This window comes from Eleginops maclovinus, chromosome 16 (assembly GCF_036324505.1).
Source record: "Eleginops maclovinus isolate JMC-PN-2008 ecotype Puerto Natales chromosome 16, JC_Emac_rtc_rv5, whole genome shotgun sequence".
In the NCBI taxonomy this organism is placed as follows: domain Eukaryota; kingdom Metazoa; phylum Chordata; class Actinopteri; order Perciformes; family Eleginopidae; genus Eleginops; species Eleginops maclovinus.
The window spans coordinates 16514924-16532680 of NC_086364.1; the positions used below are offsets into that span (position 1 = coordinate 16514924).

A 17757-nucleotide genomic window follows, 5' to 3' on the forward strand; every position below is an offset into this window, starting at 1 on the left:
GTCTGCAGGGAGAACACTCAATGAGAGAAGCCCTCTTTGACCTCCAGCCTTTGGGAGTTAAACCTAACCGACAGACCACGCTGCTTTGATGACCTGCCTAAAACTACAATTTACTTTCCATTTCCTCAACACACAGTACACAGCAGAGATTGAGCTTTGTGTATTTCAAAAAGGCAAACTGAATGTTTTCAGGTGAAGCCTCTGTTGTTGACTTGTACTGCTTTTACCTGCACTGTATCCAATGGGATCCTAGCAGTGTTTGCTTTTCCCCATTTGGCCCATTGCACTGCGGCTTGAGGGCTCATTATCAAATGTAATTGGGATCTACCTACGTCTTGGAGCTTTGTGTTGTTTGTGTGTGTGATCTTGTGCAATACAATATTCCGTGTATACACTGAAGGTATACATTTGTACATTCTTCCTTACACAGATGACAAGGTTAAAAAAGTCTCACCCAGGCTTGTTTTTTGTGGCAGCTGTTTTAAAGTACAAGGTGCTCTAATGACATGCTGTGTTTTTTATTTTTTGGCTAAAATGGTGAGCAGCTGTATCCATTCTCGGTGTGCTTTAACCGGATGTGATCCCATGTTTACAGACTGAAACAAACATGTATTCATTCATTCTGTACATTGCTCATCTTTGTTTTCCTGTCCCATCCCTCCCCATTACGCTTTTTTTTTTGTTGTTGTTGCTTTGACTATCCATTTGCTAAACCTATGTTTTACATCCCAAAAATCTAGACCATAGTGCAAATCATTTCTCTTTAACTTTTCAAAGTTCTTCAGTTTTTAGGTTGAATGAACATTCTGGTTCATATTTTATGTTCTCACGGTTGCCTGTAGCCAACACTTCAAATACAGCCCCATGCAGTGTAATGCTTTTCGCCTTTGTCAGACCTTACCACAGACATAAACAACTATTTTTTAGACCGCTGAATAAATTACTACATGGGTGTCCAAACTACGGCCCGGGGGCCAAATGCGGCCTGCAGGCCATTTTGAATCGGCCCTCTGCAAATTCTAGAAGTATTATGCAATATGGCCCACAAATTAAACTTTTGCTTTTCTTATATTGTACTTCTCAAGTATATATGTTAACATATATTACACAGTATTCAGGTGTTAATGAGCCCAATTTTCAAATAAATGTAGTCATTTAAAATGTAAAACATTTTCTAACAAATCTGAGTTGATAAAAAAAAGCCCAATAACTTATTTCTATAATAAGCTTGAAATGTAACCTTCATATTTACTGTTATTATCAGCAATCTGAGGCTTCTGTTTTAAGGAATGAGCTGCCAACAAAATATATGAAACCCTAAAGAGAGATGGGATATAGGCTGTTTTATCCTTAAAGCAAGTATTGCTCATTATTCACCTACATTTGATTTGTTTTGCTAACTAAAAACTTAACTTATGAGGCAATATTCACCTCTATAAGTGGCCCAGCTCTTCGCATATTTTTTTGTATGTGGCCCTCGGTGAAAAAAGTTTGGACACCCCTGATTTACTATCAATGATAAATGACTTCATTTGATTTCCTAATATCTTGGGACTATTTTATTTGTTAAACAGAGCAAATATTGAAACACAGTTTAATCCATTCTCATATCAACTCTAATATTTACTTACTTAAGCTGTCAGCTCATGCGACAGAGCCTAGATTCTTGCCTTGATTGAGACTGGGACATTTTGTTTAACTCACACAACGCAGCACCTTCAAGACCAGAATGTCAACATAATCCTTGCCACCATCTACCCACTCCCTCTAATTACTGACCGGTTTGATCTCAAGAAGTAATTTCAAAAATCCTCTGAGTAACTGCCCTAAAAGCTATTATTAACCACCTTTTTTTTTAAGGATATACACAAGAGTATTTAGTTTTACACAGCATATGTGGCCCAGCAGCTACCAAACTTTTCTCTGCTCGCTCTTCTACTCTCACTCTTTTTTTAGTCACTGCAATTCCTAATAAAACACCACGGCTAAAACGTTTTGCGTACTAAGAAACGATAACAGCATATTCACAAACGACACAGCCCGGTTTACTGGGATTACTCGAAGATAGCCAAGCATGTACACACACGCACTCTAATACTCCAGCTTTTCTGGATTTCTTGTATATCATTTAACAACGTTTTTTAAAGTTTTGAACTGTTGGTCAGATAAAACAAGTTTGAAGATGTTAACAATTTTAAGTGATTTATCGTGTTTTTACATTTCCCATGATTTTAAAATGATGGTTTGTTGCATCGACAACTCGTGTTTGTAACTTGTACACATATTACATTACTAAAAAACAGATGTGTTTCAGTTCAGTTAATTTCCAAGAATGCTCCTAGAGTAAACTAAAAAGCAAACAACATACATAGGAAGTTTAAATTTGTTGTTTAGAAATGTACAACGACTTACTTCTGGCAGGAATAAGATGATTTCCGCACACTACCATTGTTCCTCACACTAACCTGGTTATTGAAACACATGCAGGGAAAATGATAAGATTAGATAATTACATGTCAGCTTTTAGACCCTTTTTCTACCAAACAGCAGTGCCTGTTTGTGATTAACAATTGGCTCCGGACTCCATGACTCTTGAAAGGAACTTTTGATTATTATTTATTTTAAGCTGAGTCTGCAACAGTTTTTAGTGATGACTCATTATCTTACGATCTGTTGGGTCTTGTGCTAGCCTGCTGAGCGCTATCCTTGTTTCCCCGCATTAACACAGTATTCATCTCTTCCACACAAACATAGAGGCCTTTTGATAGGCCTGCCTTGGACTTCGCTAGAAACAAACACTTGTGCATGTCACAAGGGATGCGAAATGTCTCATGCTGATAAATCCTTAAGCTGTGTGTGGGTTTGTGTTTTGCACGAGACTCGCCTATTTTATGATTTCTGAAAAATCTATCTTGTCCTCATCCAGTTTGTTTAAAATGAAAACACACTGACATTGGTCTTTCTGATACATTTTAGTTTAATAAAACAACACCATTTTGTTAACTTATTACTTCCTCATACATAAATGAAACAAACAATCAGAACAATCTAAAGGCTCATTATGTCTATCAAACACAGGATTATCCACCAGTGACTCATTTCTATTAGGTTATACATGCTGGAACAGGACCTTGTCCAGTGAAAGCAGCCTTGAGCTTTACAAACACGCCAGAGCAGTGCATTATCATTTACAATTTTGGACTACATCCAGTTTCTATCATTATAATTTTTAACTTTTATTTGTAGGTGTGGTGGACTGGGGGTGTTCCGACACATACACACAATGAAGCCAAACTTTGAAACATTATTTTGATGCCTTCGCGACAAGCTTGCAAGACATTGTCCAATGCATTCCTTAGGTTTTTGTCTAGTTACATATGATACCAGGACCACTGGCACTGGACTTTTCAGAGGTTTACTTGCTTGTATTATCATCCATACCTGTTACGCTGTAATCCTATATCCTTATTTATTCTTTGTCTTTGATTCTTAGAGTTCAAATTTGCCCTTTTTTTCTTTTATGTATGTATTGAGAATTCCTGATTTCCGTTTATTTTTTTTGTTACCCGAGAACACAATTGTTTGTTAAGTCTATACCTCACCTACTTTTGAATGTACTAGAAAATGCCAAAATAATTAAAAAAAAAGATAAATAAAACAAAAAGAATGCATTTCACCAAATGGTCAGCCCCATCACTGTTTGTGCTATTGTGTCTGTAAGTGTTTTGTGGTGTGTATTGTGGTGTGTAGTTGATTTCTGGTCTATAGTCAACTACTGGTCTGTAGTGGATTACTGGTCTGTTTTGGTTTACTCGATTGTAGTTGTAATGCGGGGTAAAGGAGTGCTTTTCCTGGATCACAATATACAACAGCAGTCCAAGGCAAGCAAGTTGACCCCATGTGTTTCTGATTTGTACATCATCAGCGCTGCTTCGAAATCGGTTTCTGAGATACGACAGTTGCTGTGCGTTTTCTCCCACAGAGAACTCTCTGATCTGTCTCAGGAGGTTGATGGTGATCCTGTAGGTATGAGCTGGATCATATTCAGCATGATTTGGAATATGCTGTGTGATATACACTTGGTCTATCCTCCGCAAAACTTGTTGTCCAGTGTTTTGCTCCCTGACACGAACTATGATCCTGTCCATGTTTTGTCCCGCATACTGACTTGAAGGACGGACAACATAAGGTGGAAGTTGCAAGGATTGGTCTTGATTGAGACTGCCGATAGTGTAGTACCTGTATTGATTTCTCCAAGGAAGTGGGTCAAGCAGCCGCTCAAAGTTGCCATAATGATGTGAGCCATAAGCTCTAGTGTTTGGGTCAAAGGTCAGGCTTAATACGTCGTTATCTTCAATGTTAACTGTGTTGGCAAACCAGTGGAGCAGCAGAAGACTGTGCTTTGGCACAGATTGGCCGAAGTTGATTTTCTTCAAATCATTGATTGAATCGAGCTCTTTCTGTACAGCCAACACAGAAGTCAGGGCAAGGAGCAGAGCTACACAGCACCAGGTGACTCTCCCCATCATCTTCATCGGCCTGTATGGACATGACATGCAATCAAATCATCCTCAAAAAAGTGAACAACAGTGGCAAGCAGGGTGGACATATCGGTCATTTCTAATTTGTAAAGGAACGTTATTTATCATTTCTCTTTAAAATAGTAGAAGCCACACATAATAAGTCTGATAGGTTTAAATATTTTAATTTGGCAATCATCCAATTCTTTTGTTTCTGAACGCATACGTGGATATGTTACTCGAAACGCATCGTGATTATTATTATTATTATTATTGTGATTTGATCAGTCAGGTGAACATTTAAACAAGTTTTTCTTGTTAATATACCTCCTATAAAGTTACAGTTTATCAACGTTTAGTTTTATAATAGCGTTTCCTTGGTGAGTTGCGACGGAGGCCTAGTAACAGAGAAACCCTATAAACAAACCTGGTTCAAAGGCTTCACCAATCCAAAGTTAAAATAAATAATAAAAAGAAAACTATGGATCAGAAAGTAGGAGCGCTCACCTGCGTTAGTCTGCTGCTGTCGAGTATCAGATGTGTGTGTGTGTGTGTGTGTGATGGCGTAAGATGCATTTTCCAATGTAAATGAAACCTGCAAAACAAGTCTTGCTGGTAGTTGGATCATACAGCTATTTCAATAAAACGTCCTTCTGTTTTCAAGGAAGCTATTTTGGTTTACCAATTATGAGCCACAAAACTATTTACTTCGACAGTTTTTAGAGGAAGGATTCTGTAAGCTTCTCGATCATGTTGGGATTTAATGATTGGGTTTATGGTGCAAACCTGTGACAGTGAGTGTGTCCTGTAGATTTGTAATAGCACCAGATTTGTATAGTTATTAATATTACTGTATTTATTTGTATTTTCACATGTTTCTTGTATTGTTTAAATGTGGATTGACATTATACAGGTGTGTTCCTAGTCTTCCTGTGCCCCTTTACATAAACAATCAATACAGAAAATTAAAAAAACAGAGCACTTCGGCTTAAACAGATACAGACTGTTGATGTTTCTATCTTACTTAAACTATAAACTCTCCTTTCAAATACATGAGCGTCAATATCTGTCTCGCAACTCTTGATCACCAAATGTGAGGAATCAATAGCCGAAAGTGTAGTCAGATATGGGTATATTTTCCATTTTTTGAATGTGAAATCTTGCTCATAAATGTCTTGAATATGGCATTTTGCCTTTTTGGTTGACCATTTTTGAAAATGTAGGATGTGTGATGAGCATGACTTAAAACTAAACAAGGTCAACTGGTTTCAAAACAATATTTTCCCTTTTTGAAAGGACTTTTAGTCAAGATATTTAAGATAATAGGAGGTAAAGACGGAAACCCACTTACAATAGCAGCTTTTGTGATATATCTATGCTTTCAAAGAGAGCAAATCAGGTCAGAAGTATCTCGCTTGTGCTCATGCAGTTTCCTTGAAGTTAAAATAAAAAGCTGACATCAATCTGACTGATAAATTACACACTAATAAACATACACACGCACACACAATTTCCAACATAGCAGAAAGTAAATGGAATATGTTCATGTCGGTGACAGCTGCCCTTAACAGAACACAGAGCCGTTCATGCGTTTCATTTTTCAGTAAAATTGTATTTTATTCGTCTGTATCAGACATTGTACAATCATCAGTTAATCATTACTATTGGATTATTAATGCTGAACCTTTATGAGCTTTATGATGGCGCCAAAGCAGTGCAGTAAAATATTCAATAAATGCCAATGTGTTCAGTTTAAAGTATAAAGAAAAAACCCTCCTGTTATTTACAAACTGTATTTATGAGTAAATTGGGCTATACACTTCTAAATGTCCTGAAGACTCTCAGCCTATCTTCACGCACAGTTTGAGATTTGAAGATTTAAGTTTTCATCTAAAACATGTTTTACCAAGTCTATATGTCAATCTAAACTAACACCGTTCACCAAAAAGATTCAAAAGTTAAAGAAATCTAAATTATGGAGATGAAAACAAGACATACATCATAACAACCCTTAGAGGATGTTCAGGTGTTAAACAGTATCTTTACCCTCCCTGTTTTAATTATATTTTTGTTTCTAAATAAAGAAACAAACTAAAATAAATACAAAAACAATGCAGAGCCCAAAAGTATCACCCCAATCTATATGTCTGTTTTCTGCTTTTGGTTTTCTTCCAAGAAGCCCTCAAGATAAATCACTGTATCTCTTCTTATCATTTAACGAAAATAAATAATACCAAATACAATTACAAATACTAATACAATTACAATTATGCAGGCAACACAAATCAAACAGCAATTTGAAGTGTTGCAACAGTCTGATTCTCTGTTTCCTGTTCGCCTGCTGGCTACAGGGTCCTCATAATTTGCGATATTCACGACACAATCTCTCTTGTTTTGGACATTTCTAGGAAAATTGTGCTTTCTCTCATTACTAGGATTTCTTTTGCTTTCAGGGCGGTTGTTCTGTTTGTTAGGGGAGTGCTTTGCCTCGATCACAATGTACAACAGCAGTCCAAGGCAAGCAAGTTTACCCCATGTGTTTTCTATGTCGAAATCATCAGCGTTGCTTCCAAAGTGGTTTCTGAGATATGACAGTGGCCGTGCATTTTCTCCCACATCAAACTCTCTGATCTCTCTCAGGAGGTTAATAGTGATCCTGTATGTATGATCTGGATCATAAGCGGTCCCCTGATTTTCATTACTGTCGTAATGCTGTGTGATAAACACTCTGTCTATTCTCCGGTGTGCTCGCCCTTCTATGTTTGGGTCCCTGACCCGAATTATGATCCTGTCTCTGTTTCTTCCCACATACTCCCTTTGGGGATGCACCACATAGGGAGGAAGTTCGATTGAGGTGCCCTGATTGAGATTTCCAATAGTGTAGTACTGGTATTGATTTCCCAGAGGCAGTGGGTCCAGCAGCCCCTCAAAGTTGCCATAATGATGTGAACCATAATTTCCCCTCTCTGGGTCAAAGGTCAGCTGTATAATACCGTTGTTATCGATGTTGATCTCGTTGGCGAACCAGTGGAGCAACAGAAGACTGTGCTTGGGCACAGATTGGCCAAAGTCGATTTTCTTCAAATCACTGATTGATTCGAGCGTCTTCTGTACAGCCGACACAGAGGTCAGGGCAAGGAGCAGAGCTACACAGCACCAAGTGACTCTGCCCAACATCTTCATCAGCCTGCGTCGACTTGACCTGCAGTTAGCATGTCCAAAGCCCTTTCATGAAGTAGAAATAAAGAAAAGAAAATGTTTATAAAACAGATTTAGTGAATCTATTAATGAGTTTTTACTAAATGAAACAAACATGTATTGAGGGTATTACAATGTTTAAAATTAAAACACATTGTAGTCACAAATGATCTCTTAGTGAAAAGGAAAAACGTTCTAAAAGTGTGATTTTCTTTTTACAGATTCTCTTTGAAGTCTAATACTTGTTCTGCAGGTCACATTTCAACCATGTCGGCATTGAATAGGGCCGTAAAGATTAGAATACAGTATTTTGATATCATCCCTTTTTTTTCTATAGATGAAGCCACACATAAATCTAAAAAAGGTGACATTATTTTATTGGAAATGTCAAACAATTTATCTACTGGGCCAAATCTGGGAATCAATTGTGTATTTTCTGAGCTCTATTTATAGTTTGCTTTTCATTATTCATTCAAAAACATTTATAATAACATGAGTAACCTTAAGTGGGAGACATTTTGACTAGACGTGTAAGTAATCTGCTCATCAAGGCTAAAACGACGTTCATTTGCAGTTTTAATCTGAGTTTTTGTTTTGTACTTTCTCAAAGCATAGATGCATTTTTAATACACAGCATTTCCGTGTTGAGCTGCGGTGGAGGGATAGTAACACAAAGAGGAGTACACTCAACTACAAAACTGGAATCAAAGGCTTTCACCAATCGCGTGTAAAGTAAATAATAAAAACCATCTAGTGATCAGAAAATAGGAGAGCTTACCTCTGTTAGTCTGCTGCTGTCAAGTACCAGATGTGTGTGAGTGTAGATGAAAATCTCCTAAGGTTTCAGTTTCCCTGTCAATGTAACTGGCAAAACAAGTGTTGCTGGTTGTAGCAAGAAGTTTGATCATATGATTAACCCTTGTAAAATAAATGTTTGATAGTTTTGACATTAGTCTATGTACTGCCTTGCTATCTGTGCTAATGTAGCTAAAGCTAATGTTAACGCAGCTAACAAGCATTATGCTTTTGGTTGTTTGTATGACTTCCATTCATGTCAACATTTTGAAGTTTTTTGTTCTTAATATGAACCACTAACTGCTTTGTAACGTCCTGATAGCACTTGTATTTATAAAGTTGTTTTGTAAAATAGGGAAATGTATCAAAATGTACGGTAATTCAGAATTTCAAGATATGAAAAGTAGCCTTTAGAAATGCAAAAAGCAAACCATAAAATATTAAAGCAGTGTTTTTTGTCATGTATTATTTTGCACCTCTACATTGTGCTTATTTCCTTAACTGAACACAGAGCCGTTCACATGTGTGTCATTTTTCAGTGAAATTGTATTTTATTCATCTGTATCAGACATTGTACAATCATCAGTTAATCTTTGCTATTGGATTATTAATGCTGAACCCTAGAGCTTCATGACCGCACCGAAGCAGTGTGTAATAATATCCAATAAATGCCAATGTGCTCAGTTTCAATTATAAAGAAAAAACCCTGCTTTTATTTACAAACTGTATGAATACATGGGGCTATACACTTCAACAAAAAAAAATGTAGTTTTATCTCTTCTTATCTTGTAAAAAAAAATATTATTATACCCAATACAATTATGCAGGCAACACAAATCAAACAGCAAATCAAACAGGATTTTGAGGTGTTGCAACAGTCTGATTCTCTGTTTACTGTCTGTCTGCTGGCTACAGGGTCCTCATAACTTGGGATATTCACGACACAATCTCCCTTAAAACCTTGAAACCTTGAAACCTTGTTTTGGACATTTCTAGGAAAATTGTGCTTTCTCTCATTACTAGGATTTCTTTTGCTTTTAGGGCGGTTAGGTTGTTGTTTAGAGGTGTGCTTTTCCTGGATCACAATGTACAACAGCAGACCAAGGCAAGCAAGTTCACCCCATGTGTTTTCTATGTCGAAATCATCAGCGTTGCTTCCAAAGCGGTTTCTGAGATATGACAGTGGCCGTGCATTTTCTCCAACATCAAACTCTCTGATCTGTCTCAGGAGGTTAATATTGATCCTGTAGGTATGATCTGGATCATAAGCGGTCCCCTGATTTTCATTACTGTCGTAATGCTGTGTGATATACACTCTGTCTATTGACTGGTACACTCGCCCTATGTTTTGATTCCTGACCCGAAATATGATCCGGTCCATGTTGCTTTCCACATCCTCAACTAGGGGATCTAAAACATAAGGAGGAAGTTCGTATGAGGTGTCCTCATTGAGATTTCCAATAGTGTAGTACTGGTATTGATTTCCCAGAGGCAGTGGGTCCAGCAGCCCCTCAAAGTTGCCATAATGATGTGAACCATAATCTCCACTCTCTGGGTCAAAGGTCAGCTGTATAATACCGTTGTTGTCGATGTTGATCTTGTTGGCAAACCAGTGGAGCAGCAGAAGACTGTGCATGGGCACAGATTGGCGAAAGTCGATTTTCTTCAAATCACTGATTGATTTGAGTGTCTTCTGTACAGCCGACACAGAGGTCAGGGCAAGGAGCAGAGCTGCACAGCACCAGGTGACTCTGCCCAACATCTTCATCAGCTTGCGTCGACTTGACCTGCAGTTAAGATGTCCAAAGCCCTTTCATGAAGTAGAAATAAAGAAAAGAAAATGTTTATAAAACAGATTTAGTGAATCTATTAATGAGTTTTTACTAAATGAAACAAACATGTATTGAGGGTATTACAATGTTTAAAATTAAAACACATTGTAATCACAAAATGATCTCTTAGTGAAAAGGAAAAAACTACAAATAGTTTGATTTCCTTTTTTACAGATCTCTTTGAAGTCTAATACTTGCTCTGCAGGGATGTCACATTTCAACCCTGTCGGCATTGAATAGGCTCATAGGGATTTTAATGCAATATAGGGAGACATTTTGACTAGACTTGTAAATAATCTCCACATAAAGGTAAAAAAGATGTTCATTTGCAGTTTTAGTCACCTTGATAACCTGATTGTTCACCGGGCCATTTGACATACATCCGTACTTTCTCAAAGCACACATGCATTTGTAACAAGATATGCATTAAATGATTATTATCATGGTTTGATCAGTCAAGTAAACATCAAAACACTTTTTTGTTATTATCGCTTCTGCTCATACTGACCAGTCGGTATTAGGAGGGAATCCACAGTTTTCATATTGAGAAAAAAAAAATCAAGCGAGTATCAAGTTACATCTGTTTAGTAGACTGTTTTAATCCACAGTGTTTCCTTGTTGAGCTGCATTTGAGGGATGGTAACACAAAGGAGTACACTCAAATACATAACAGGAATCAAAGGATTTCACCAATCGTGTGAAATAGTGACAAAGTTAATAATAAAAACAAAGTAGTGATCAGAAAATAGAAGAGCTCACCTCTGTTAGTCTGCTGCTGTCAAGTATCAGATCTGTGTTTGTGTGTGTGTGTGTGTGTGTGTGTGTGTGTGTGTGTGTGTAAAGGAAAATCTGCTTAGGTTTCAGTTTCCCCGTAAATGAAACCGACAACACAAGAGTTGCTGGTGGCAACAGGAAGTTTCATCATATGATTCAACATTTGAAAAAAATGTCATTCTGATTTCAACATATGAACAGTAGCCTTTAGAAATGCAAAAAGCAAATGACAAAATAGGTTTTGCAGGGTTGTGTGTCATGATGCCAATAAGAACAAATATAAAGCTGTCTTGAGGATTTTGCACATCTAACTTGTTCTCATCCAGTTCCCTAAAACCCTAAAATGAAAAGCAGACATCAGTCTGACTAATACATTAAAATGTAATCAACACACACAATTTATGAAATGACAGAAAATATTTTAAAAATCAACGAAATGCATTCATGTTGACACCTAAGCAGTGCTTTATTAAACAAACAACAAAAGCCAATATGCACAGCTTACATAAAGCACAAGCCCCACTGGTATTCAGAGACTGTCATTTTTAATAAATGTAATGAAGCTCAAAAAGATTAATGATTTATAGTATTTGGCCTTTCATCAAAAGCATGTTGTACCAAGCTTTTATCTCAAATACAAACAAATACCAGTCAAAAAAAGGTTATATAGTACAAATTACAATTAAACACAGAAGTAAAACAAAGCATAAAACAGAAGAACCCCTGGACATTGTTCACGCGCGTTTCCTTCTTCCCTATCAACTTTTGAATCCTGCTGACTTTGTGAAAAGCATTCGGCTTAAACACATTATAAGGCAACATATATATATATATATATACCCTATCTCATTTCAAGTTATCTACTTGCGGCAGAAAATGCCAAAATAAAAAGGCCAATTAAAAGAACAGCAAGAATCATGCAGCATTTCATTAAAGCCGCACACCAATCAGTTTCTCTGTTCTCTGGTCTGTATGCGCTCTGTTGTCTGAATTCCGGTGTGTGGTTGGTTTGTGGGGTAAAGTAGGTAGTAGAGTACCCTTCCTGGATTACAATATACAACAGCAGTCCAAGGCAAGCAAGGTCACCCCATGTGTTTCTGATTTGTACATCATCAGCGTTGCTTCTAAAGCGCCTTCTGAGATACGACAGCTGCTGTTGGTTTTGTCCCAGAGAAAAATCTCCAATCATTCTCAGGAGGTTAGTGGTGATCCTGTAGGTATGATCTGGATCATATTCCCCCTGATATTGAGAATGCTCTGGCATATGCTGTGTGATATACACTTGGTCTACCCTCCAGAAAGTATTCCATCCTGTGTTTTGCTCCCTGACACGAACTATGATCCTGTCCTCGTTTTCTCCTGCATATTCCCTTCGGGGACGCGTTACATAAGATGGAAGTGGAGTGCGTGTTTCCTGATGAAGATTTCCAATAGTGTAGTACTGGTACTGACTTCCCCGAGGCAGTGGGTCCAGCATCTCCTCAAAGTTTCCATAATAATGTGAACCATAATCCCCATTAGTTGGGTCAAAGGTCAGACTCATGACATTGTTATCTTCAATGTTAACTGTGTTGGCAAACCAGTGGAGCAGCAGCAGACTGTGCTTGGGCACAGATTGGCCGAAGTTGATTTTCTTCAAATCACTTATTGAATTGAGCGTCTTTACAGCCGACACAGAAGTCAGGGCAAGGAGCAGAGCTACACAGCACCAAGTGACTCTTCCTGATATCTTCATCATCCTTTATCAAAGTGACATGTAATGTAGATGTCCAAAGCCCTTTATGGAGTAAAAACAAGGAAATGTTAATAAAATTCAGATTTATAGAAACTTATGTCTGTTTATCAAATGAAACAAATCGTTATTCAGGGTGCTACAACATTTAGAAATTGTGCAACATTCAATCAGATTGTCTGGACCTTTTTGAGGAAATGCACAAAATGTTTTGATCAAATAAACTTCATTTATTGTATGAGTTTTGGCAACAATGTATTTAAATAAAAAATAACATAAAGTTAATTATTATACTTTGGATCATCCCGTCGTAAAACGTTATTATACAGTACAAGCCTGAAAGACCCTTAAACTACAGTGAGAGGTTTCATCTGTCTATAAAATAACACTGTGTAGTAACATCCTTTTGATTTTGGGAAATAGCAAAAGAAAGTGATATGATTTTGATGAATGCAAATGTGTTTATTTAATATGAATAAACAGCACTCATTCTGTTCAAATATGCATTTGTATATTGTTTGTTGTTTCTATTATGAGGCTTCAGCAGCCTGAGTTAATCAAATCAACGGATCATTGAGGTCTATGTTGTGCAAAAGTCATTTTCAGCAGTTCCTTGTTAAGAAAGAACCTGACTTAAAGGTTTTACCAATATTGTGAAATAGTGCCCAGCAAGTAAATACTTAACAAAAGTAGCGTTTAGAAGATTACAGTACTCACCAGCTTTAGTGTGCTGCCTTCACGTCTCTGGTCTTTGTGACTCTGTGAGAGCTTGCAACACCCCTTTTTTAGGTTTTGAGTTCGCAGTAAATTAAACTGATGTTGCTGCTGCTTACAGCATGGTTGATCATACAGCAAAGTTGGATGAAATTTAAGGAAGTGGTACAGCCTTTCAGGGCTTTTTCAGAGTTTACCAGCTGTTTGCCTGTAGAAAAGCAAAGCGGCTGATTATTTTTATTTACTGTTAGTAAATACAGAGGGATGATTCTGTAAAGAGAAGTCATTCTGTTTGTGGAATTTCTTAGGAGCATATTTATCATGGACTTTAGCCGATGCAGGTCCAAGTTCCACAGTAAATCAAAGGAACATTTTATAGTGTCTAGCTTATTATTAAGCAGTGTTCACTTATCACAGAGTGCTTGAGTGGCCTTTTTATTGGGAAATGCGCCTTTGCTGTATAGATCAAAGAACACTCAGGATCCTTCAGTTTTCACACCAACATACAACTCGTCTGTTTTATGAAGGCGTACAGTTACTCATTATAATGAGCATTGCCCATTTGAATTACATGTGGGTGCCGGTGTCTCAGGTGCTAGCTGAATCTCCTGGGCCCTCTACAATTTCTCCTAAGATTTCCATTCTTGGACATGCCGGTGCTAGATCATTGCGTCACTGCCAAGATGGCCACTGCCAGAGCCACGTCCCCTTGAGCTTCACATCAGCTCTTCAGTCTTTGAGATTGTCAACAAGGACAAATTAAAATGTCTTTATGATTTTACACAATTTACCATTCTAATCCAGTTTCGTTTCACAAAAAAAAAATCAATTTTACAACATAACACATTTAATGAAACACAACCGTGTTGTATTTTTGAAGTCAACACATTATTTATGCAAGCTTTCATAGCACGCAGCTCCAGATGGGTGTTTATTATCACTACAACTCCACTACGTTTTACTGCAGTATCATGCACATAATTATAAGCAACCCTACTCAGACTCATCCCTAACATGATTCTACACAAGTTAAGATATTTATATATTATGAACACATTATTGGTATCGTTATCTTATACTTTGATACTTGCACTCTTCTCAATTGTATTGCAACTGCTGCACAGCAATTTACTCAGAATTAATACAGTTTTAACTCATATCTTTCCTTTAAACCAAAAATATAATATGATAGGCAATGGAATTAAACATATGCATGCAATACAACAAATACAACGAATACAACGTAACGAGCAGCGAACATTGATCCGCGGTACTGAGATGTTGCCATTGCGATATTGTCTGTTTCCCCTTGTCCTGCTGGCTTCCTGGTCTTCATCGTTGTTGAAATCCACTACAACATCACCAACGTTTGGCAGAATTCTAGGAATATAGCTGTCTCTCTCATTCCAATGATTTCTTCTGTTTTCATGGCGGTTGTTCTGTTGGTTAGGGGAGTGCTTTTCCTGGAAAACAATATACAACAGCAGTCCAAGGCAAGCAAGTTCACCCCATGTGTTTACAATGTCAAAATCATCGAAGTTACTCCCAAAGCTGTTTCTGAGATGCATCAGTTGCTGTTGGTTTTCTCCCACAGCAAACTCTCTGATCTGTCTCAGGAGGTTAATAGTGATCCTGTAGGTATGATCTGGATCATAAGCTGTCCCCTGATTTTCATTACTGTCGTAATGCTGTGTGATAAACACTCTGTCTATTCTCCGGTGTGCTCGCCCTTCTATGTTTGGGTCCCTGACCCGAACTATGATCCTGTCTCTGTTTCTTCCCACATACTGCCTTCGGGGATTCACTACATAGGGAGGAAGTTGGATTGGTGCTTCTCTATAGAGATTTCCAATAGTGTAGTAGCGGTGTTGATTTCCCTGAGGCAGTGGGTCCAGCAGCCCCTCAAAGTTGCCATAATGATGTGAACCATAATCTCCAGTGCTTGGGTCAAAGGCGAGCCCTATAATATTGTTGTTGTCGATGATGACCTCGTTGGCAAACCAGTGGAGCAGCAGAAGACTGTGCTTGGGCACAGATTGGCCAAAGTTGATTTGCTTCAAATCACCGATTGACTCGAGCTCTTTCTGTACAGCCAACACAGAGGTCAGGGCAAGGAGCAGAGCTACACAGCACCAGGTGACTCTGCCCAACATCTTCATCATCCTGTGAAGATATTAAAAAAATATTCAATTTTTCATCCATACTGTAGATTTTCTATTCATATTTGTAACTAATAATGCATCAAATTAGTATTTGGATGTTTTGATTAGTCAGGTAGCCATATAAACATTGAAGTTGTGTTGCTTGTTGCTATCAACTGTCCTGGTCGTCTGAGCAATTAGATCTTGGCCAGTGTTGGAAAGAAATTCAAAGTTTTTTAAATTAATTAAATCAAGTGAGTATCTGTCAGTATTTTATACAAAAACCCCTCTTCATATTTCAATTACCTTTGTTTCGTTGTTGGCTGCGATGGAAGGATAGTTACACAAGGAGGAAAGAAAACACAACCACAAAACTTCAGTGAAACGCTTCAACAATATTTTGAAACTGTGCCAAAGGAAATAAGTAATCAGGAAATCAAAGGGCTCACCTGAATATGTCTGCTGCTGTCAAGTATTCGACCTCTGTGATTGTGCCAGGTTTAGTGAATTTAATTTTAGGTTACATTTTCTCTGAAAAGGGAACTGACAAAACAAGTGTTGATGCTACCAACAGGAAATCTGATCATACAGCTGTTTGAATAATACTTCCTTTTGCATTCTCAAAAACAACTTCCTTTCAGTGTTTTGTTTACAGACACATGGCTTATGTGTCTGTAAAAATCCGAAAGCTGAACATTTTCAATTGACAGTTTTGAGGAAGGATTCCGAGTCATTCTGTCGATCATGTCAGAACATAACAAGCAGGTTTATGATGGAAATCAGCCAGTACAGGTCCCTGACCGTAAGCTTGTCCTTTGGACTGCAGGGTGATAATCTAGGAGATTTATAATAGGGCCTGGCTTATCATTAGCCAGTATATACTCGTCACAAATACATTTCAAATTGCATTAAAAAATGTTATATAGGTTGCTGTTTTCGATACTGTTCTTTATACATTTACACGATAAAATCAAATATATTGAGGCAAAACAAAGCTTGCAACAAAACAAACCTTTACCGAGGTGTTTTCAACATCAGACCTTGGTTTACACAATTATTTTTTTACCCTCCCTAATTAATTGTAATCTAAATTCCCAATGTATTTAGAAAATGCTCCAGTCCCTCTCCCAGTCAGTTTTAGTATTGTTGTTTTTTTTGTTGAGTTTTGTTGTTTTGTCCTTAATGGTTTGGTATTGTCTCACCTTGTAACTCTGAAAATAAAAAAAATATTGAAATGCAAAAAAACAAAATAAAATAAAATGTATGTTTAAAAAATAAGTATACCAGAAATACAAATATAACGCAGATCACCAAAGCGTCATTGTCCTCCCCTTTATGTCCTCTGTTTTGTGGGGTGTCTTTGTTCTCTGGTTTATGGTTGTTTTGTGCCTCGCAGTAGAATTCGGATGAATGGTTTTTTTGGGGTTTAGGGTCGATTTGTGTAACCCACTTTTGAGGTGGAGGTTTGTATTGTGGTGTAGGGATGCTTTGAGGTGTAGGTTTGCTTTGTGGTGTAGGGATGCTTTGAGGTGTAGGTTTGCTTTGTGGTGTAGGGATGCTTTGAGGTGTAGGTTTGCGTTGTGGTGTAGGGATGCTTTGTGGTGTAGGGATGCTTTGAGGTGTAGCTTTGCTTTGTGGTGTAGGGATGCTTTGAGGTGTAGCTTTGCTTTGTGGTGTAGCTTTGCTTTGAGGTGTAGGTTTGCGTTGTGGTGTAGGGATGCTTTGTGGTGTAGGGATGCTTTGAGGTGTAGGGATGCTTTGTGGTGTAGGGATGCTTTGAGGTGTAGCTTTGCTTTGTGGTGTAGAGATGCTTTGAGGTGTAGCTTTGCTTTGTGGTGTAGGGATGCTTTGTGGTGTAGGGATGCTTTGAGGTGTAGGTTTGCTTTGAGGTGTAGGTTTGCGTTGTGTAGGGATGCTTTGTGGTGTAGGGATGCTTTGAGGTGTAGCTTTGCTTTGTGGTGTAGGGATGCTTTGAGGTGTAGCTTTGCTTTGTGGTGTAGAGATGCTTTGAGGTGTAGGGATGCTTTGAGGTGTAGGATTGCTTTGAGGTG

At 37.8% G+C, this 17757-nt stretch overlaps 4 protein-coding genes and 1 long non-coding RNA gene across 11 annotated transcripts in view; 1 reads left to right on the forward strand and 4 right to left on the reverse strand.

Annotated features, from left to right (window-relative positions):
• Window positions 1–17757, forward strand: part of LOC134878226 (septin-9-like) — a 76529-nt gene that overhangs the window by 34748 nt on the left and 24024 nt on the right. The window lies entirely within an intron of this gene.
• LOC134878230 (uncharacterized) lies at window positions 2958–5098 on the reverse strand. The gene is made up of 2 exons (XR_010167659.1): window positions 5028–5098; window positions 2958–4539 (listed from the first exon to the last, which is right to left on the reverse strand). It is a non-coding gene; the product is annotated as an uncharacterized LOC134878230 (long non-coding RNA).
• On the reverse strand, window positions 6112–8928 carry LOC134878229 (uncharacterized). Its single transcript, XM_063904134.1, has 2 exons — window positions 8497–8928; window positions 6112–7745 (listed from the first exon to the last, which is right to left on the reverse strand). The coding sequence occupies exon 2, from the start codon at window positions 7701–7703 to the stop codon at window positions 6735–6737; it is 969 nt and encodes a 322-aa protein (XP_063760204.1). The 5' UTR covers window positions 7704–7745; window positions 8497–8928; the 3' UTR covers window positions 6112–6734.
• LOC134878228 (uncharacterized) lies at window positions 9042–11153 on the reverse strand. Of its 2 annotated transcripts, none has more exons than XM_063904132.1 (2): window positions 11105–11153; window positions 9042–10323 (listed from the first exon to the last, which is right to left on the reverse strand). In XM_063904132.1, the coding sequence occupies exon 2, from the start codon at window positions 10279–10281 to the stop codon at window positions 9295–9297; it is 987 nt and encodes a 328-aa protein (XP_063760202.1). In that variant the 5' UTR covers window positions 10282–10323; window positions 11105–11153; the 3' UTR covers window positions 9042–9294. The 2 variants fall into 2 exon arrangements, with proteins under 2 accessions (XP_063760202.1, XP_063760203.1); XM_063904133.1 differs by lacking the exon at window positions 11105–11153 and adding an exon at window positions 10854–11092.
• LOC134878227 (uncharacterized) lies at window positions 11567–16483 on the reverse strand. Of its 3 annotated transcripts, XM_063904129.1 has the most exons (4): window positions 16156–16483; window positions 16013–16029; window positions 13569–15728; window positions 11567–12896 (listed from the first exon to the last, which is right to left on the reverse strand). In XM_063904129.1, the coding sequence occupies exon 3, from the start codon at window positions 15725–15727 to the stop codon at window positions 14720–14722; it is 1008 nt and encodes a 335-aa protein (XP_063760199.1). In that variant the 5' UTR covers window position 15728; window positions 16013–16029; window positions 16156–16483; the 3' UTR covers window positions 11567–12896; window positions 13569–14719. The 3 variants fall into 3 exon arrangements, with proteins under 3 accessions (XP_063760199.1, XP_063760201.1, XP_063760200.1); XM_063904131.1 differs by lacking the exon at window positions 16013–16029; XM_063904130.1 differs by having other exon boundaries at window positions 16013–16483.

What these genes read in the sequence shown, in the direction of transcription:
- LOC134878229 (XM_063904134.1), bottom strand. Translation starts at nt 7,703, where the DNA reads ATGAAGATGTTGGGCAGAGTCACTTGGTGCTGTGTAGCTCTGCTCCTT.
- LOC134878228 (XM_063904132.1), bottom strand. Translation starts at nt 10,281, where the DNA reads ATGAAGATGTTGGGCAGAGTCACCTGGTGCTGTGCAGCTCTGCTCCTT.
- LOC134878227 (XM_063904131.1), bottom strand. Translation starts at nt 15,727, where the DNA reads ATGATGAAGATGTTGGGCAGAGTCACCTGGTGCTGTGTAGCTCTGCTC.